General features: G+C 41.6%; 1 protein-coding gene across 1 annotated transcript in view; it reads right to left on the minus strand.

Annotated features, from left to right (window-relative positions):
• Positions 1–3,538: 3,538 nt before the first annotated feature.
• Positions 3,539–22,080, minus strand: part of PARP1 (poly(ADP-ribose) polymerase 1) — a 62,381-nt gene continuing 43,839 nt past the window's right edge. The window contains exons 13-23 of the mRNA XM_034764707.1: positions 20,090–20,285; positions 18,500–18,628; positions 13,636–13,719; positions 10,850–10,972; positions 9,628–9,756; positions 9,023–9,121; positions 8,186–8,338; positions 7,669–7,796; positions 7,232–7,293; positions 5,535–5,649; positions 3,539–3,911 (exon numbers count right to left, since the gene is read on the minus strand). Coding sequence (XP_034620598.1) covers positions 3,830–3,911; positions 5,535–5,649; positions 7,232–7,293; positions 7,669–7,796; positions 8,186–8,338; positions 9,023–9,121; positions 9,628–9,756; positions 10,850–10,972; positions 13,636–13,719; positions 18,500–18,628; positions 20,090–20,285 — 1,300 coding nt within the window. The 3' untranslated portion in view covers positions 3,539–3,829. The remainder of the gene's footprint in view (positions 3,912–5,534; positions 5,650–7,231; positions 7,294–7,668; positions 7,797–8,185; positions 8,339–9,022; positions 9,122–9,627; positions 9,757–10,849; positions 10,973–13,635; positions 13,720–18,499; positions 18,629–20,089; positions 20,286–22,080) is intronic.

Below are 22,080 nucleotides of genomic sequence, written 5' to 3' on the forward strand. Positions count from 1 at the left end.
GATTAGAGCAGCCTGCAGGAAAACTGCCATAGCAATGTTATTTTAGCCTCACTATGTGACCAGTCTTCTAGATGCCAGTGTATGAATGAAATGGAAATACTTTTTGGGAAGTAGCCCGGTACTTGTTCAAAGGTAGAAACCCAAGCTAGCTGCTAGCCAGATGTATGTAGTCCAGGGGTTCTCAAACTATGGGTTGGGACCCCCAAGTGGGTCATGACCCCCTTTTAATTGGGGTGCCAGGGGTAGTGGGGCTTGGGTGGGCTAAGGCTTCAGTCATCCCCCTCCTGGGGTCGTGTAGTAATTTTTGTTGTCAGGAGGGGGGGTCGCAGTGCAATGAAGTTTGAGAACCCCGATGTAGTTCATCACAGTGGAAACATCATTCTTTATAGTCAAAGACATAGCAGAAGGGATGTAAGACGTAGAAAAGAAATATAACAACCCAGAGTTGGAGGCCGCCTCGTCTCACAAGTATTTTTCCTTTCATTTATGTGAACAGTGGTTTTTTTGTTTTGTTTTAAATAAACTCTTTGTCCACAGGCTTTAGTACTAAAGCAGTTTAAAGCGGAAGGATGGATGTGTGGTTAAGGTACTAGCCTAGCACTTAAGAGAACTGGGTTCTATTCCTAGCTCAGCCGGAGACTTCCCATGGTAATGTGGGCAAGTCACTTACCCTCTGTAGTCTAGTTTCCATTTGTAAAAGGGACATAATATTTCCCTTTCTGCCTTGTCCATTTAGATTTTAAACTCTTAGAGGCAGAGACTCTCTCTTATCTCTTACCATGTGTTTAAGCGAGACACTGTACAATGACCAATCTCAGCTGGCCCCCGAGCAATACCATAATACAAATAAATACCAATTTATTCTTAAATTGCTTGTGCTGTAGTTCTCCTAATTCAGAAAATTCTTCATTTGGTAACACTTACATAATTTCTTCCCAGCACATTTAAATTGGAATCATTCCTATTTTGATCTAAACTCCTTAACCCTCCAAAAACAACCTTATTTAACTCTACAATTCCTTCTTTGAAAGTATTACGGTTAAGTGCTGCCCTATACTTACTCAGCAAGTCTGTTCCCTGCATATATTCCAAATCTTAGCTGGTATTTTAGTGACAAAATAGGTCTACTATGTTTTTCCTCTTATGTTAGTCCTGCAGAGGCAATACAGTTACAGGAAAGTGATTCACACCATCAAAGAGGGGCTGATTATCATTTACACTAAGGCACTTTTATGCCATGCTGGCAATATAATTACATGTATACCCACATTAAGACCCTTCACATTGCTCTGGGAGTAAAAGGAACTTTGAGAGAATCAGGCACAGAGCTTTTATCATTGATGGTGATATGAGCCCAAAAATCATGACAATTTTCTGATTCCAGGTTGGGTATGCAAGGCTGACGTTTAGGATTTTTTTATTTTTTTTTTAAACTTGTGAACTGAGCAACTTTAGCATGGAGTCAAGACAGTCAACAAGAAACCCCACAAAGCCAATTATTCAGAGCAGAAACATACCAGTGGTTCATGGGTTCGGTTCATTTGATTTGACCTATAGGAAGTTGCAAGGTAAAATACACTGTCTTCAAGCTTATGATAGTTGGGATACACTGTAAGTCTTCAATTATTAAACAGAAAATGCACTCGAGAAGTATTTTTACACTCAAATTCCATTCTGTAATAGCAGGTTACAGTACAATGAAATTTCCAACAAAGACTTACACTAAAGGACACTCCTGTGTTGTCATAATCTCCCTTTTTCCTACCCCCAATGAATCAGTTTCCCCCCTATTCCCTTAACTCTTTGCATTTCTCCTCTTACCCTGGGAGGGGGAAGAGGCTGCTGCTGCACCAAGAGGAAGCCCTTGGCTTCCCAGTTCCTCATGTACCTGCGCTCTGTTCCCCCCCTCTCCTTTTCTGAAAGGAGCAACCAATCAGGGGCCACTCTCCTCACTTTCTCTCTCAAAAAAATCTTACAGTACCAGCTACCCTGCTCCTCCAGTACCAGTGGCTCTTATGTCACATGACTTACCTGCTCCTTTGGCGTTTCCTTCCCATAGAGCAACAGCAGCTCTCAATGCTCCCTCTATTGTCTCTTCATTCCCCTTATTCATTCAGTCCCAGCTGCAGCAGAAGTAGCCATGTAGGCAGCCTTCAGCCTTGAAACACCTCTTTCAAAGACCCCATGCTTTAGAAAGGACAAGTATCTAATCACTGGAATGCAACAAACCCAATGGGACACTTCAGAAAAAAAATCTCCCAGCAGCAAGCAGTTGAAAATCCCAGTGGACAATCCAATTTTAAATTCTACTCAGAACCATTGTGCACTGAAACCCAATAATTCAGAGGCAGCAAATGATAGTTTGCCTTGCTTGTTGCATTAGCAACTGCCACTGTTCTTAGAACACTAATTGCAATCTCACCAACTTCATTATGTAAAAATCTGATTCATACTCTAAAAATCAAGCATTTTCGCAATTACTGTGACTGCAGGCATTATGATATACATATTAGAACGATGCCATGAATTGGACTTTCCTCTGTTGAGATTCAGCACATTTAAAATGCATGTATTTTAGCCCTCAACATGTGTAGTTTGTGAATGAGTCACAGAAGCAGGGTTATTAGTTATTTACTCCATGTTTTACACTGCATATATCAAAACAATGTAGAAATGGATAGCTCAGGACATTAGGTAAGGAACATTTAAACACCAAGTCACCATGGTCAAAAATCATCCCAGGTTGTTTTGTGGTCTATGGGAAGTGAGTTGGTCTCTCTCTGGATTTAAGAGAAATACCCACATCACAAAAACTACCATATTTAGAACTAATGGCACCTTCCGTTGACAGTCTATCAAGAGTGGTCAAGGATAAAACTGGCCACTGAGACTGAACTTGCATTTCAGCCTAGGTCAGGGCAAGTGAAGCCTGCTATACCCATGCAACACATTTGTTCTGTGGATCAGAAGAACATCAGTCTACAGGAACGACCTTCACCCCGCCTAAATCACATGAAAAAATGGTATTTAAGGAAGTTTGTTGAGGCTAACACTGAATGAAACATAGCAACATGTGTTGGTGCTTTCCATGGACAGTTGTCACATTAGGCCTTGGTTTAATCAAAAACTGCTTACTACTACCACCACCGACTGTTCATGGGGAAAAGAATCTCAATGGGAAGTCCAAATTTTCATTCCAACATGGATTGTGAAATGTGTCCACAGGTTTTAATGTTCAGTGTTTATATTTAGAGAGACATGGCGTGTTTAAAAGCATTACAAAAGAATACATTGGAACAATTTAACAAAGCAATTCAATCATTTTGCAACATAAAAATAAAAGTTGTTAGTATGAAATTAGCTTTTATTTTTACCTCAAAATAAATGCACGTTTAACATTTATTCAAAATCAAAACTGGAAGAGGATATTTTAAACAAGTGGGCAACTTATTTTTAAATAGCGCATCTATTTGTAAACATTCATAAATTCCTTTTCCTCCCCAACTCTATTTGGCTAAAATCCCCTTCCTTCCCTTCCTTTTTTTTTTGGTCTACCATCAATTCAAAGACACACTTGATAGCCCAAAAATTAGAAGTGGCTTAAAACAAAACCAGGTATTCATTCTCATCAGAATTCAGTTCCATGTGCTGCCACATATTTATATAAAAACCTCTTACTAAAGTGATTTACTAAATCTGGATTTAGTAACCTCTGCTGCATCTTAGCGCTTTGATACCTTGATAAGGGAAGTCAATGCTTAAGCATGTCAGAAGTCAGCACTAGAATGTAACTACATTATAACTCATTAACGGGGCTTCTAAATAGGGTTCACCAGAGTGATGTCTTATAGTTGAACTTCAGTTTCAGCAGGTACTTCAAATTTACCTGAGCAACATCATAGACAATATATCTGGGAAGGAAACAGTGAGTTAAGGAACAGCTACTATAAAATAACAATATAAACATAACTTGGACTTCAACAATGTTTACTTTGAATCAGAGTCTATTGTGTAAACTGCTTAAAGGAATAGGCAGAGTTACCAGACAGGAGCAGCACTGAAGACAGTGTGATGGGAATCTCAAGAGACAAACTGACTGACTTGGACCAGGGACCGCGTTTGCTGAAGATTATGTTTATGCAATGCCATTCTTGTCTGCCAGGACCTCATGGCGCCAAGTCACATGCTCAGTCCAAATATCAAGGACAAAGAAAAAGGTGTGGTCTGAACATGAGACTAAGGATCAGGAATTCCTGAATACTACTCCTATCTCTCTTACTATTTTCCAGTGTGAAGCCATTCAATCTGTCTCAGGTCCCCCATCTATAAAAATAGAGAATACTTGCTAACCTCACAGGGTGATTGAAAATGAAAAACAGTGCAATTGTTGGCATTGCTGAAATGGACTGAGACTGCCTGCATCATAGTTATTATGCTACTAAATTTCATTAGAAAAATAAGGCAGTTCACCTTGTCTGTTCATTTTCTCAACTCTTAATGCTACAAACCTACTTCTAAGATGATGACTCCTAAGGGCATGTCTACACCACAGTGCTACACGTCTGGTGAAAATATGCTATGCCAATGGGAGAGCGCTCTCCTGTTGGCATAATTACTTCACCCTTGTCGAGAAGTGGAAGCTACGTTGGCAGGAGAGCATCTCCCACTGGTATGGAGAGTGCAAAACTGGTGTCGCTGGGGAGAGGGGGAGTGCACTTTTTCACACCCCTGAGCAAGGTAAGTTATATTGACTTAGGCTGTAGCGTAGACCTGCCCTAAAACTAGATTAAACAAATTCTCACTAAGTCTGATGTAGTTTAAAACTAATAGTGACAAGCTGAATGAACAGCACATTAGTTGACTCCATTTCATGTTGTCAACTGAACTAACATAGGAGCGATATTAAAAGCCAAACCTGCTATATGCTCCCTGCTGCCAGCTCTTAAGATAAACAGCTTTATGGTGAAACAATTCACCCAAGAGCAGTCAGCTGAGTTTCTGACAGGTCTAGAGATTGTTAATTTAAAAAGTTATTTGATTAGTAGGATGGGAGGAAGTGTATCTAGTGGTTAGATCATCTATTTGAGAATCAAGACACAGGTGCTATCCCTGGTTCTGTCACTGACATACCATGAGTGCGGACAAATGAATTATAGGTCTCTGTTTATCCATCCATCTAGAAATAGTAAAAGGCTAATTCCCCCCCTCAAGTGCTGTGAAGTTTAAATTTAAATGGTTTACAAAGAGCTTTGAAAGTGCTATAGAAGTGCAAAGTACTGTAGGTAACATAACTACTTACCATGTGTACTATTTCTTTTTATGCAGGGTTGATAATGACAGTTTCTTTAAACATTATTCTAAAATTGTTAGAGGGACTCTGCAAATTGTAGCTTACTAACCACTCCATAAAAGATCTAAAAGAAAAGGCTTCTGTATGTAAACTTCCTCTACTGTAATGGTGCTTGCTAATAATTCTGCAAGTTATAATACAGAGAAATGCTTTCCAGTTAAAGTGGAATGATAATAAAGGATACTCATTATATAGAAGACAGGTATCGCTAACTCCAGATGGAATCCCATTCCCTAAAGGAATATCTACACCATCTAGAGTGATAGTGGCTGTAGGATCCGGTGCAGTTTTGCCCAAACCTATGAAAAAGAAAGACAGTGTTAATTATAAGTTTGGAATGTAGGCAAAATCTTGTTCACATAGTATTAGAAAAATTCTCACTAATGACAGTGTTACAGTCATTTATACAGTGCAATAGATGTGTGTGATACTTTACAGACCATTACAAGCACCATACCCCTACTCTCAATGGCTTGCCAAAGACATTTGGGGAATCCTATGGTATGTCCAGTCTCTCTGGCATGAAGTTTAAATTTTCTTATTTCTTCAAACGAAACTGTGTACAATTGCCAGATTACTTAAGAGCCCATTTCTGCTTGCACTGAAGTCAGAGGATTCTTATCCAGTTCCCACTTATGTCCATTGGAAATCAAGCGCTTCAGCACAGCCTCACTTGTACTGTAAAAGCCAGGGGTTCTCAACCTTTTCTTTTCCTGAGCAAACCTCCCCCCAGCTATAAAAACTCCATGGCCCAGCTGTGCCACAATAATTGTTTTTCTGCATATAAAAGCTAGGACCGGCGTTAGGGGATAGCAAGCAGGGAAACTGCCTGAGGCTTTGGCTTCAGCCCTGGGTGATGGGCTTCAGTGTCCCGGGCTGCAATCCCGTGTGGCAGGACTTTGGCTTTCTGCCCTGGGCCCTACTGAGTCTAATGCTGGCCATACTTGGTGGACCCCCTGAAACCTGCTCACGGCCCTCTAGGGGGCCCCAGAGCCCTGGTTGGGAACCACTGCTGTAAGCTACAGATTTATATCCCAAGAGATCTTAAAAGTGACGCTGACACTGTACAGACTATATTCACTTTCCAGTTCTCACACACCATTCCCAATACAGAGTACATTTAAACTGTAAAATTTAAATGAAATTAAAATAATGAACTAATTCCTGTTCTCCTGTATAAGCCCCTCCTTGACATACAGTTAATTTGGGGCCTAATGTACTGTATACTTACATGGACACTTAAGTCAGATCTTTACTAGAGTTTATATCTTAAAAATCAAAGATGCCTTTCAGATCTGCACTCTGTTTAATCAAGGGCATTTGTCAAATGTTACTCTTCCCCCAATTCTGTGCGGATAAGTCTCAAAATTCATTAATTCCCTCTACAAATCCCCCAGAAAACAGGAACTTAAGTAGCATTGTAAGAACAGCAATCGTTCCAATTCCAGCTTTTATCAGCAACAGACAAAAACAGCTATTTATTCCCTGAATATTAAAAGGGATTTTGAAAGTGTTATTCAAAATCCTTTACACTATTGGTTTATCAAGTAACATCCTACCTCCAGCAATGCCCAATACCAGATACCTCAGAGACAAACACACCTACTTTATTGTTCAGTGCTACACTTGGGGGGAAATTCCTGCCTGAACCTTAAGACAGCCAGCTAACACACTATGAAGCATGAAACAAGAGTCCCTCCCCCTCCCCATATGAAAATACATAAATACATTATTGAAGGTAACGTTATCCAATCTTTTTGAAGATACAGCCATAGCACAAGACTAGAATATTTTTTTCACCAAGCAAAAGCTGACATGGGATGAAGCAGCAACCATTGTTACAGTTATCGTCACCCTGATAATTTCTCAACTAAGCTTTACCTTTGACACTGTGTTTTCCCTTGGGCAACTTAGTTATGTGGGAAGCATTCTTTAGCTCATGCCTAGAAAGTAGAAAGAAGAACATTTCTGGAGGAGTTTAAGAGAACTTTCTTAGTGAAAAATAAAGACATTTAGTTACATTACTATGAAGTTATTTTACATACTATGCCTTTAGAAGACCGCTGTGGTTTCTCCTTCCTTATTATAGTTATTACTATTAATGCTGTTTCTTTTTAAGGCAATATTCTCTATCTGCAGCACAAATTTTACTCAAATTATTCACTTATTTCAGGAGTTTCCAAAATTGTCCTGATTTAAGAAAGCTTTTAATGATTTCCAAGCAAACTGCAACAGCTTCTCATTGTCACTTGGATGAAGACAGCTTAGGTGCTACCTTCTACAACTCTGAGCCAGTTAATAACATACAAGTTACTTACATGTTTCCAAGGGCAACCTCTCCCAGTAAGATTAAGCCTATTGGGTCAGTCTGAGACGTGTGACAGTAGTTGGCACTCTTGGATACCATGTCCGCAAAATAGATACCTTTACCGAACATGTAACCAGTCTGGGAGTGGGAAAGGAAAAAGGTTATCAAAATAAAATCCCAGCTTCAAAGACCAAGTTGATGTTGAAACCATCTGCCTGGAATTCTCTCTGTATTAACTAGAAGAGTAATGCTACAAAACAACCCCCAAGCTCTGTCTGAGGTATAACTTATTGGCAAACTTATAGACATGTTGCTCAGCAACCATTCTTTCTGGACAGCTTGAATAGCATTACATGTTCACAGAGGTCATCTGGCCCCTCCTTATCTAGCCATTCTCTTCTTTAGGCTCTTACAGATAGCAGCCACAGGAGACCAGACGGATGGAGGGGGGAAAATGTGTCAAGAGGAACAGGATGAGTGGCACAATTATTGTTATGCACTTGTTTAACAAGTAGCATTTTACATACCACAGGAGCTTCAGGTGGAGCTATTCGGAGACCCTGTGAGAAGATGCCAGCAAAGTTGGTAGCGCGGGAGCCATGCCAGAGCAGCTGGCGATTATGAAGCTGTCTGAACGGTTTGTAACGCTGATTTTCTCCTTCACGTTCAATCTTGAAGATCTTTATCATTTTAAAGAGGGAGAAAGGAAAACAAAAATCTCATAGTTAACAGGTGCATGGCAAGATGGTCTGATCTTGAAAATGGGTTAATTTGTGCTAGGAAAGTTAACATACTAAGAGAAGCAAACTTCACACTGTCATAATCTAACTCCAGCTGCCAGTTATCTATATCAAAGGTTACACCAGGACATTTCATTACAAGTTATTTCTCTTAAATGCTGGCGCTTGGCATAAGCAGACTCAAGGGGGCCCCCATTTGCTTTTCTAGTATGTGTTAGGGGAAAAGGGGCACCAAAATATTCCTTCATAGGGCTCTGAGTGGGCTAGCACCACTTCTGTTCCCAACCCCCCCCCCAATTTTTACTTGCTCACAACTTTCTGAATAATTCTCCTTTGGGGTTGAAATTTTCCAGGTTTCTCTTAGGCCAAAGGTGATTTTTTCCCTGGATTTATTAAGAGACAAATGAAAATAAAAACATTTGACAGCAAGAAATGTCTAAAAACTTAGATTTGCAAATTCCTCCCCAGCTCCTTGCCTTGAGATTTTGTTGTATTCACTCATGTAACAAGTACTTTCTATAACAGAAGCTCAGTAGTTATTCAACACACAAAAGAGACACTGAAGAAAGCAAAGGTGTATAAACCAATTTTACACACCTAACTCCCCACCCCTTCAAAACTTACATCCACAACTTTTAGATCATATGCATTGTGGGTAGAGGCATGAGTATTCTTCACATACTGCTTTATGATCTTGGCTTCTTCTGAATCTTTATCAATAACCTGGGAGGAAAGAGCAGAACACAAAAGGTTTCCTTTAAAAATGCAGATTAATGTGATCCTGTTAGGTCATTTTGGGGACTGAAAAATTCATCCTGCAGTTGGTAGCTCCCCCCACTAAATCTCTTATTTATCACTAGGACAGACATGCCTCGGGCATCATAAGTTGCTTTTTGGCCAAAATCAAAGAATCATCTCTGTATGAGTTGAAGGGTGACACAAACTGTTATTGGAGGCTTTGGAGAGACCGGGAAATATGGGCTTTCCCCCATTCCACCCTTCAGGAACACAAACAGGGCATTAGAATTAAGAAATTATTTTTGTACAGATGGTGGAGTGAATACAGGCATATATAATGGTATACTGGGAGCTCAACATGGGGCATGGTTTCCTACTAGAGTGGAAAGCTGTATTTTTAGTTTGCCAGCAGTGCCTTATACTCCATACGAATGGATGCCAAGTTCATATTCACAGCCACTGACCACAGTCTACTATTCTATTTCATTTACCTTAATGTTAGTTTTGAGCTTTTCGTAGTTGATGTCAATTGGGTCTTTATCCCCATCTTCATTTCCACCTCTGAGAAGGCTGTAAGCGACCTCAATATCAAGCAGGTTGTCTAACATCTCCACTTTGGCCTGGATAATTTGAAGAGGTTATTTTTCTTGCCATAGGAAAGTCTTTACAGCCTTAAGACCTTGTCCTGCAGTTGCTATGAGCATGTTAATGACGAGATATTTATAAATGTCTGTGCACCACTGCCACAACACTTGGGTGGCTCACATCAATAAAGCTATTTATAGAACATTTCTGTTCATAAAAACCCACCTATCCCTATTATAAAATCAATACAGCACCTGGGCAAACGGATCTGACACTTCTCTTTAAGTGAACCATCCCAGGCTCCAAAGGAGGGTGCAGATTTCAGAAGCCCTCCCCTGTTCTGCTGCCAGCTATGGAGAGTTTAAGCTCCAGAATAGAGAGCTCAAGCAAACTGGCAGACTTCATCTTCTGCAGAGGGTCATGGGGATATAAGCAATTTCTCAGACGAGTGGATCCCAGGGTGTGATGTCAAAAGCAGCTCAGTATCCATGAGGATTGTGTAGAACCTACATTAACACCTGCAATTCCTACATTAAGGTCAAGCTCTACATCTTTCTCTGCTTTCACAAAGCTAAAAACAAATCCCCTCGGTTTTCCCCTTTCCATTCAGTTTTGCTACTTTAAAACTTTACATCAGTTGATCCTTTGGCAAAGATATGCAACAGAATATGGGCGGGAGTCAGGCTAGCATTTTCAAGCCTGAAAACCTAAAGTTATCCCACTTATACTGAGGAGGAATTTGGCCCAGAATCTCTTTAGCTGTATATAAGCCGCAAAGCCTGTGAAGTGATGGTTAAGAGCTAGTTCAGCCTTTGCTATGCTAAGCACAGGGGACAATTCTTCAGACATTTCTGGATAACAGCTAAGCCAACTTAAACAGCATAGAAAGAAGCCTACATACTTAAACACAAAGCTACACTATAATAGTCAAAGCCTTACAATGTCAAATAGGATTGCGAACAGTTCTGTCCCAAACAATGAAGCAATGGTCACTTTTAAGTTGACCTAGTTAAATTCCTAGAAGAAGGTGTTTCCTCATTCACACTTAACAAAACACAAACCTTCTACATTTGAATATCAGGTGCCAGAGCTGCTTTCCACAATAAATATCATAAGTTTCATTAATACCTGGATATGATCTAGGTTATTTAAGAGAGGTGGTTTCTTCATCCCAAAGTCATGAGGTATCAGGGTATAGAAGCGATTGGAGAGATCCAGTATCTGCGAATCACTGCCACCATCAGAAACTGCCTAAATGAGAAGAAGAGAAACGAATTCTGGGAAAGTTCTATGTAACAATAGATGCACTCAAGGTAAAAAGAAATGTTACCAATACAAGGACAGAGAAGCACAACCAAAATGATTTTAATGCTGAAACCCACTTAAATGAATAAAGGGACAGTCCTGTTAAATCACTTTCTATGTTCCAAATCAAAATACCTACAGAAATACAATCATTTTCCCGTAAAGGAACAACTGATAAAGGAATACGCTTGTTCGAAAGAAACCTGAGGTTCTGGTACACCAAAACGAACCGCAATAAAACCGTAAGCGCAGACATGCTCACAGAGTGAACTAGAGAACAGTGGAATGAATCATTTTGTTGCAGCATGCAGCTGATGTGCATTTACAGTAAGTCTGGAAGTGCCCCTCTGCATGCCTCTTTTGGGTACCATACAGAGGACTTTTGTGAGCTCTCTGAACGATATTGACTAGCGATCCTTGGAATGCTCCAAATCATGAGCTACAGTGCCTTATATCACCCAGAACAGATGAGCAGTACAGCATGTCTAAATATATCATTAAGCAAACACACTCCCCTTCCAGCTTAGAACCTCATCTTGGAATGCAGAGAACAGAAGTAACTGCCACTCCACAGGAGTTTAGGTCAAGCTCACTGCTAGCGCAACTCCACAGACTTCAGTGGATTAATCCCCCATTTACACCAGCAGCAGTGGATTTGGTCCTGTCTCAGGCCATATCTACACCAGGGGTGCTAGCGCGGCATAGCTACGGCATCACAGCTATGCCTCTTGTAACCCTGTAGTGTAGACACAGACTATGGTGATGGAAGGGGTTTTTCTATTGCTGTAGGAACTCCACTTCCCTGAGACACTGCAGTTAGGTCGACAGAGGCATTCTTCTGTCAACCTCGCTGCATCTACACCAGGGATTAGGTCAGCATAGATATGGTGCTTAGGAGAGTGGATTTTTTACACCCCCAGGGCTGTAGCTATGGTGACCTAAGTTTTAAGTGTAGACCAGGCTTAACTTTACATAATCTACCACATGCTTAAAACGCTATTCTTCCTAAAGAACAACTTAGGTCTTTTTTACATTACAACACTGAAGTTGTGTCCTCTTAGGGCTGGTCTGCACTAGAAACTTACACTGGCAGAGCTGTGTCTCGTGTGTGTGAAAAGTACACACCTGAGATGTAGCTATTCCGACCTAATCCTAATAGGCAGCAAAAGGTAGACAAAAAATTTCTTCTGTTGACCTAGCTACTGCCTCTTGGGGAGGTGGATTACCTACAGTGATGGAAGAACCCCTCCCCCGTTGCAGTAGTGAGTGTCTACACTGAAGCACTGCAGCTGTGTCACCATAGCATTTTAAGTGTAGACAGCCTCAGTTACAGATGGTGTGATTAATAGTAATAGTGTCCTCAGCAACAGGTTAATTAAAAAAGAATGAAGCAGCCCCTTTACTGCAGCCTAAAGTATGTACCCTTCCTCCATTAACTTTTAGTTGATCAAAACAAGTGTAACCTCTATAAAGTACAAATGCAGCAAGGAATCCAGCTGCATTCTGAGCCCAGAATGACTTCTGAATTCCCTTGCTGGTTGTAAAGTCTGTTTCTTGCTCACCTGATCTGGAAAAAGGGGTAAAAAGTGAGGTGGCAAAGTTTACAGATGATACTAAACTGCTCAAGATAGTTCAGACCAAAGCAGACTGTGAAGAACTTCAAAAAAATCTCACAAAACTAAGTGATTGGGCAACAAAATAGCAAATGAAATTTAATGTGGATAAATGTAAAGTAATGCACATTGGAAAAAATAACCCCAACTATACATACAATATGATGGGAACTAATTTAGCTACAACTAATCAGGAAAAAGATCTTGGAGTCCTTGTGGATAGCTCTCTGAAGACGTCCACACAATGTGCAGCGGCAGTCAAAAAAGCCAACAGGATGTTAGGAATCATTAAAAAGGGGATAGAGAATCAGACGGAGAATATCTGATTGCCCTTATATAAATCCATGATACTCCCACATCTTGAATACTGCGTACAGATGTGGTCTCCTCATCTCAAAAAAGATATACTGGCATTAGAAAAGGTTCAGAGAAGCACAACTAAAATGATTAGGGGTTTGGAAAGGGTCCCATATGAGAACAGATTAAAGAGGCTAGGACTTTTCAGCTTGAAAAAGAGGAGACTAAGGGGGGATATGATAGAGGTATATAAAATCATGAGTGATGTGGAGAAAGTGGATAAGGAAAAGTTATTTACTTGTTCCCATAATATAAGAACTAGGGGCCACCAAATGAAATTAATGGACAGCAGGTTTAAAACAAATATAAGGAAGTTCTTCACACAAGCGCAGTCAACCTGTGGAACTCCTTGCCTGAGGAGGTTGTGGAGGCTAGGACTATAACAGGGTTTAAAAGAGAACTGGATAAATTCATGATGGTTAAGTCCATTAATGGCTATTAGCCAGGACGGGTAAGGAATGGTGTCCCTAGCCTCTGTTTGTCAGAGGGGGTGATGGATGGCAGGAGAGAGATCACTTGATCATTACCTGTTAGGTTCGCTCCCTCTGGGGCACCTGGCATTGGCCACTGTCGGTAGTCAGGATACTGGGCTGGATGGACCTTTGGTCTGACCCGGTACAGCCGTTCTAATGTGCTTACCTGCTGAACTTCGTTAAGGATGGAGTATGCACTCTGGATCTGCCTCTTGCTCAGCTTTCCCAGTGGCATCTTCTGGAGGTCAATCTAACAAGGAGATTTGTTGAAGCAATTAAAACAGGACTCCATTACAATGAAACCTCTATCATTCCGCTCATCTGGCCACCAGAAAGATCTGAGTCTCCAGGCAGAATACATCATATAAAAATTAAAACAGTTCAGAGCTGGCATTTATCTGCACGGATTGAAGAATGAATAGAGCCGTGCAGCCAGAATATGGACAAGTTATCTCCCAATGGGACAAAATTACGTCTGTAACTTAAGATCATGTGCAGTACGTGGGCTGAACAAAATAAGTGTTTCAGTATAAGGTTTAATATTTACCTAATGCCATAAGCATTCATGACCTTTTACAATTAGGTCTACTGCTGGAGAAACTAATATAAAGGGCAGTTTGAACATAATAAAATATCCTTCAGGAGATCGCATAATGTGCCCAGTATTTTGACTGCAGTAACAGTCCAAGCGTACTCCATTTTCAGCACTTGCACTTGTCACCTGTAAACTGCAGAGTAAGGCATGAGGAAGTTGTATTCTGTATTTTGCATACAGAGTGCCCCATCAAGGCACATGTTAACTAAAAGTGTAATCTCACAGTACAAGTTATGCTTCTGTTTTCCACATTTTATTTACTAATTTATTTTAGAAATAGATGTTGCCTGGCACCCCCACCTATTTCATCCTCCCCACATTTTGGGCAAACTAATTAAACCCCCCAGACCTTAATTCTTCTACTGGTTCACCTCTCAAGACTTTCCCAGATCTCTCTCTGGCCTGGTAGCAGTTTTGAACAGCTGGAGCTTGGGAGTTATAGATTAAATCTAGACCTTTTCATGCACCAGCTTTGTAATGAAGAAGTATGCAGCAGCATTTAACAAAGCTCCATTTTAATTGAATGGTTTACAAGAGGTTATGGATATGCTCTATGGACATTAGCAGTCCTCACAGAACACCCCTCAGCTTGTCAGGTCAATACTATTTGTGTAGTTAGAGCACTGACAGGCACCAAGTCCAAAACCCTCATCCCAGAGAGGAAAAGTGTAGAGCGGCTAGTTCCAAACAGGATTCAATGGCAGAACCCTCTAGGAAACTCCACAAATCATTTACTGTTGGATAAATTCTATTTTATTCATTAAATTTAAGTTAAAATTCCCAGCTACACATGCACACCCCTTCTGCAAAGGAACTTGAGATTCTCTTCTGAACCAGTGAGCCTTGCCACCCAAGTGCTGAAGTAATTTGCATGATTATTTGCACCTTGTATCATGGTACAGAGATTTGCTTCCCCCTCCTGCTGCATCTATAACGTGATGAAATCCAGCTATAAAGATAAACATAAACCAAGCTGGACTGAGAGATAGAAGTCACAGCCTCAGCTATGACAGAGTGCAACTTACGATATCTTGAGGACACTCATGTAGAGGGACACATGCACTTTCAGGAGAAATAAGACAAAGATGGTCGTAATCAGACAAAACATTCTCAGTGATGACAATTTAGGCTTGCCACTGCCTAGACCAATACACATTCCCTAACAGCAAGATCTATTAGGCCTTGGCTACACTGGTGCTGTACAGCGCTGCAACTTGCTGCGCTCAGGGGTGTGAAAACGCCCCCCTGCCCCGAGCGCAGCGCTGTAAAGCGCCAGTGTAATCAGCGCCTGCAGCGCTGCATGCTCGCTCACAGCGCTGCAAGCTACTCCCCTCAGAGAGGTGGAGTACTTACTGAAGAGCTCTCGCAGCGCTGGCGGCACGACTATACTCGCGCGCTGCCGCAGCCAAGTGTAGCCAAGGCCTTAGACTGTTATGTAGCCTCCCAAAAGACCAGGTCTAGGTTGAAGTGCTGGAAGCCCCTTCTTCAAGTCACTTAAAATTAGCATTACCAGGGTGGAGTGGACTTCCATCTCCTACGGCTATATAGGAAGTAAAGTAGCAAACAAGATGTAAAACTATGATTTTTAAGCTACAAAGCAACATGGATCTGATCTGTTTAACTTTGGACAAAACAGCACAGAGATCATGACGGATCAGGTCTAGATCAATAATATAGCCACTTTGCTGCTGCCAAATGCATCAGGTATATTGTCAGAATCACCTCCAGTGCAGTCACATGCACCAGGTGGAACATGAGGACAAAGCAACACAGAAGCTGCAGACACATGGGCTACCAGCAGCAAAACAGTTAATACACCAATGCTTCGCGAAGGGGTAATGTAGTACTTCGCCCCAGTGCTTGATGTCAGGGTCTCCATCCAGGAATGAGAATGGCCAGTACTAGGGTAGTTCAGGTCCTAGTCCATTTAAGCAGGTGTTTACTACAAACAATGGTGTGAAGAATTGTAACAGGACTAGTACAGGGTTAAGTGAGGGGAAGTCTTTACAGAATCAGAAAGCTGAAGAAAGTCTTCAGGTCACCCCCATCATGGAAATAATCTTTTATATCACAGCAAGTCTACCGGAAAAAAGCCTGAAGCTGCCAAAGCTATCTACACACATTGGGAGTGCCTGGATACAGTGCAGTAGATAAAAAGCACATGAAATCAGGCGGATGAAAGGACCCCTTGGGGAGACTGCACACAGTTTTTGGCTCCCTAGCAGAGGCAATATTCTTCCCTCATTGGAAAGAGCTGCTGCTCCCATGCATGGGATAATAACGAAGCCATAATCTAATGGGAAGAGCAAGTCTCCATTCAAGCTCCAGGGGCCATACAGAGCCTCAAATGGCACAAATTAGCATGGGTCCAATGGAGCTAATTTTCTCCAGAGGATCTAAACAGTACAGGAAATGGAGAATCATTAGCACTTATTTTAGAGGCTTTAATCCAAAATCTGCTTTCAAAAGCCACAGAATATACAGGAAAATCTGTTATCATAGATGCTTCAGAATGTGCTTGCACATTAAAAGGACTTCAGGTATACAGCGTTTCACTGCACATGACAAACTGAAGTGTAGCTGTAGAAAAGGTGGTGTGCAAATTAATCTGTATGTCACAGAGAGCAAACAACACCTCTTTCAATATGCAATTTTATACTAGGTGAATTAAACTACCTTTATAGGCTGACCAAAGAAAGCAAGAGAGAAATGTTGTTGAACATTACAGATGCCCTGACATGCAGCAGTTCACCCACAGCATTAAAAATAGATTTGGAGACTGCAGATGAAAGTTAATACACAAGTTTATATGCACAGGGTGAGACAGGCATATGGCCCTACTTGAACTGTGGGATGATTATCAAAAAATAGTGGCTGAGTTGTGGACAAGCCATGGAAAATTGCGGAAAAGTAATAATGGACCTTATTATTTGCAGTAATAAAGCCCATTATTATTTTTCCGTGATTTTCCGCTGTGGGCTGCAAGGGGCCCCCACTGTCAGCCTTGCACAGAAAGGGGCTCCCGCTCTCAAATTACAGTGGAAGCCTAATATTGTGGAATCCGCAATTTCCGCAATCTTGGAAGTTAAGTAAGGCCTTAGGCAGGCACTACCAGACCATTCTTAGCCCCACCTGTTTGGATTCATAGCTATATGTTATCCTAAAGACATGGGAAAAAGGGTGGATCACAGCACTTTTTTCCTCAACTGAAAGAGTGGTGAGCCGCTGACCACAGGTCTACACTACAATCTTAAGACCTATGTTAGGTCCACTTACAGCCACCACAGTAATTACTACCCTCCTTCTGTTTGTGGTGCGCATCTTGGGTGGGGGGGCGGGGGAGGACAGAGAGGAAGCTGAGAGCCAAGGCTTTCAGGTCTGCACAGCCCCCAGTTGGGAGCAGGGGGCTAGCCGCTTGGGGCTTCTTGCCTCCCATCAGCCGGAGAGAGAGAGAGAGAGAGAGAGAGCGAGAGAGAGAGAGAGAGAGGGAGGAAGAGAGTCGGGACTGCAGGGGCAGCAGGAAGTGGGGAGCCTGGATTGCAGCAGCCCGGCTGGGGAGCCAGGAGCCAGCTTTCTTTTCAATTTCACAGCCGATGTAAGGAACGCAGAGTGTACACAGACACTGCGTCGCCCTAACTACACTGACATAAGGCCTACCCCTCTTGTGGGGGGGAGTTATTATGTCGGTGTAGTAGGGTAACTTACATCGGCGCCAGCAAGGCTGTAGTGTAGACACTGATATAGTTAGGTCAATATAAGCTGCCTTATGTCAACCTAATTCCGAGGTGTAGAGCAAGCCTTAGAAACATTACACAAGAATCCGGCATTTAACATGACTAAGAGTAGGAAATAGGCTTTATCAAAACATCACCTTAATGCACATATCAGCTTTCTGTGCACCTCCAGAGCCTCAGTTATTTAAATTTACTAATAATAGTTTTACTAGTGTCAGGGCTGCAGACCCAGAAGGGTGTTTCTTGCCTCATGTATCAGTGGCCATCTGAGTTAAGATTCCAAAACCTCTACCAGTGGTGATGATGTGCATAACACAGAGGAACACAATGATTTTCCTGATCCTAGGCTGAGCTTACAGGACGAGCAGACAGAAAAGTCTCCTTTAGATTTACAAGCTGAGAACATTCGATACAGACATCACTAATGAAAGGGATGCACCAAGATGACATTTGTATAGTTATGAATGAAGTGTCATTTACAGGAATTTTTTAAATTAAACTAGTGATAAAGGCTGCTTAGAACACACACACACACTTTTCGTAGGGCCTGATTCAATGTCCTCCAAAGTCAATGAATGATTCCCATTGACAGTGCTGGATCAGATCCACAGTGCGAACAGCCTGCTACTGCCAACATAACTATGGTGTCTAGTGGGAAGGCGTAACTAGAAACAAGGAACATTAAATAAAAGTGCAAGTACCTCAAATTCCACCATGGCTTTCTTCATGCTCTCCACATCAAAGATCATCTTAATAAGGTCCTGGACTGGCTTAGGAAGCTTTGACTTGGTCCCAGCACTCACTGTCAGTTTCCTCACAGCTTCTTCATCCTAGAAAGAGTAAATACAAACATACCAAGGGATAAGGGAAATGTATTGATTGTCATGGTAACAACTCAAAGCCAAGTTAGAGAGGGCACACTATTGCACAAATGACTGAATTTGGTGGGAAATGTGAGGTATTGCTCTGAGAATACAAAGCAATGGGTCATTAAGTCTATATTAAAAAAAACTGAATAATCGTTAACTTGACATATGTAATTTCAAGAGGTGCTCCATGTAAATGCAAGTTAAATTTAGAAGAACATATTTTTCATCTTCAAACTTGTACTTTGCTGCTTCACCCAGGCAATATTAAATAGATTTTCTTTTTCAATAATACTTAGCATGTATGTAGATCTTGGTCTGAACTAGGGGACTGTGCTTTGTTTGAACTTCACAGCCTGTACTAATCATTTTCAATACATTTCTATTGTAAATCTGTCTATTCATGGTACAGTCTTCTGTTGACCACAATACCATCTGTGTGTTCTCCTGGATATAGATCAAAGATGCTGTAGCCTGATCAATAAAGCATCTGCCTTGGACTTCAAAACAGAGTTCAGTGTGCGTTGAGGTTGTAATTTTATTAACAGCTCATCAGTGTAACATTCTGAATTAATGCAGACTACTTTGCTAAAGCGAAGTATTTTTATATTCAAACATTTCAGTTGACATCCAACAATTTGGCCATATGAATATGTGATAGCTAGAAAATATTTTCTAATTTTTTGTTACTGTTATCTTAGGGGCTATGTTCAACAACTGTAGGTTTAAAAAACGCTCAGAAGTATGATTCAAGTTGAGGATATCCCTTTAAGTAAACTCACAGAAGTTCTCAGGGGTCAGAAGAGGGAGAATTCTTGTTTTACTATTTAAACAGCTGACTCTTTTCTGCAATGGCTGATTTCTCGTTTTTGGTCTGTTCAGTATATGCATTTGACAGAACTCTGGGGAAGAGCCAGTTTTAGTGTTTCCTCTGTTTGGATGGGTCACTCACACAGCGGTAGGGGAGAGAGTACTTTCTTAAAACTAGGAAAATGAGATTGTAATGTACAACTGGCATTGGACTCGGGGATCCGGGCAGTACATGAAACTACTTTTGACTTATTGGTGTCCTTTTAACTTCCCCAATTGAGAGGTCCCAAAAGTGGGCACACAGTGTCGACTCAAAGGCATCTGAGCTAACTTTAGTTTTAACACTTTTCTAACATGACTAGTTATCTATTTAAATGCACTGTTGTTTGCACCTGATCTACATGGTAAGCCACTTGGGGTAGGCTCAGTATCATCTTACACTCGCATAGCACTGAGCACTTTAGCACTCTGCCTAATGCAAAATATCCAGATTCCTGCACCTTATCCTTTTGTTGAACAAATGCATTCAAAAAGCAAATAAGATAATGCAGGATAAGTATTTTCCTTTGTGTAAAAAATAATTATCTTCCCAGCACAGGAATATTAGGGAGTTACCTGTCCATAGTCTATTTCCAGGGGGTAGAATTTTTTGGGATATTTAGTGAAGTTCTTGGAATGCCAGGAGTTGCCCGTTTTCTCTTCATACAAATTCAAGAAGTGCTCAATGGCATCATCTTTAGATGGCATCTGCTCCAGTTTGTTACTCCCAATCGCAGTGCCAACACGACCCCAAGATCTGAAAACCCAATACCTAGAAGCAAACAAAAAGGAAAAGGGGACAAGTAAGATCTCTGGATCTCAGTTCTAAATGAATCTGATCCCGCAATAAAGACTGTGTGGACATAAGCATAGTATCAGAATCATCCATCTGCGTTATCGTTAAATGGAAGGCACTCTAGTTTTGGAATGACTACACACACATAATGGGGCAAGTTTTTATACATCAATGCCTAGAGCTACCAAAAAGTGGCTGCCACAGAAAGATGTGCACACTATTTAGACACCAATATTGAATTTGATGTGTGAATGTAGTACTGAAGGCCACTAGATTAACAGCTCTGGAGGCAAAAGTGAGGGTAGCAGCGAAAGCTTTCCTTTACTGTCCTATCATCATGCTTCAACTCTGACCTGGCGGGACCTTCCCCAAGGCCTGGTCTAACGCAGTTTTTTGTACTAATTTCACTATTTCAGTTGGGGGTGATTTTTTTACTGAAATAATCAAAGGAGCACACGGTTATATTACAAAGGAGCCTTTATACTGGTATAACGGTGTCCACACTAGGAGGGTTGTACTGCTTTAGCAATATTGGTATAGTTAAAATAGGGCCACTTCTGTGTATAGACAAGCCCTATGGCAGAGAGCCAGGCAACCCTTTGCAATCTCAGGAGACGCCAACTAAGTTGCCACCTGGTATCCATTGTGGCTGGGATGCTGGCACTTGATCTATGGGTGGGGCCCTACCAAATTCACGGTCCATTTTGGTCAATTTCAGGGTCGTGGGATTTTAAAAATAGTCTATTTCATGGTTTCAGATGTTTATATATGAAATTTCACGGTGTTGTAACTGTGGGGGTCCTGACCCAAAAGGAGGTCGTAGAGCTGTTGTAGGGGGTTCGCGGGATTGCCACCCTGACTTCTGCACTGCCTTCAGATCTGGGCACTAAAGGCAGCACAGCCGCAGAGCTTCCTGAAGCTGAGGGAGGTACCTGGAGGTAGGTCTGATCTCTCCTGGAGGGCGGCCATAAAGGGGAAGAAATCCTGTCCTGCCCCAGCCCTGCCAGGACTAGCAGCTAGAGCCTGGTGCACAGTAGGAGACCCCAGCTGGGACATCCCCAGCCCTACCCCTCCCCTACAATAACCAGATTTAATGGGGGGAGATCTGATTTCACAGTCTGTGACATGTTTTTCATGGCGGTGAATTTGGTAGGGCCCTACCTATGGGACCTGGATTGAAACTAACCTTGCTTCATCATTGACACCCAACAATAGCAACCAAACAGTAGAACACCTCTTGCTCACTACCAACGTGAATCTCTCATCTCTAGTCTGCCAGTTCAGCTCTATGGTCCATCACTAGTCACCTGCGCCATCCAGTCCTCCCACCTACACACCAGAAAACCTTAAATATTGATACATTAGTCCAGGGATAGGCAACCTTTCAGAAGTGGTGTGCCGAGTCTTCATTTATTCACTTTAATTTAAGGTTTCACATGCCGGTAATACATGTTAATGTTTTTTAGAAGGTCTCTCTCTATAAGTCTATATTATATAACTAAACTATTGTTGTATGTAAAGTAAACAATGTTTTCAAAATGTTTAAGAAGCTTCCTTTAAAATTAAATTAAAATGCTGATCTTACGCCGCCAGCCTGCTCAGCTCACTGCCAGCCTGGGGTTCTGTTCACCTAGGCCTGCAGCGGGCTGAGCGGGGCAACTCGAGGTCAGGGCAGAGGGCTGGGGTGTGTGTCGAGGTGCAGGGCAGAAGGCTGGGTGTTGGGGGGAGGTCAAGGCAGAGGGCTGGGGGGGTGCAGGGCAGAAGGCTGTGT

Source organism: Trachemys scripta, chromosome 3 (assembly GCF_013100865.1).
Source record: "Trachemys scripta elegans isolate TJP31775 chromosome 3, CAS_Tse_1.0, whole genome shotgun sequence".
Lineage (NCBI taxonomy): Eukaryota > Metazoa > Chordata > Testudines > Emydidae > Trachemys > Trachemys scripta.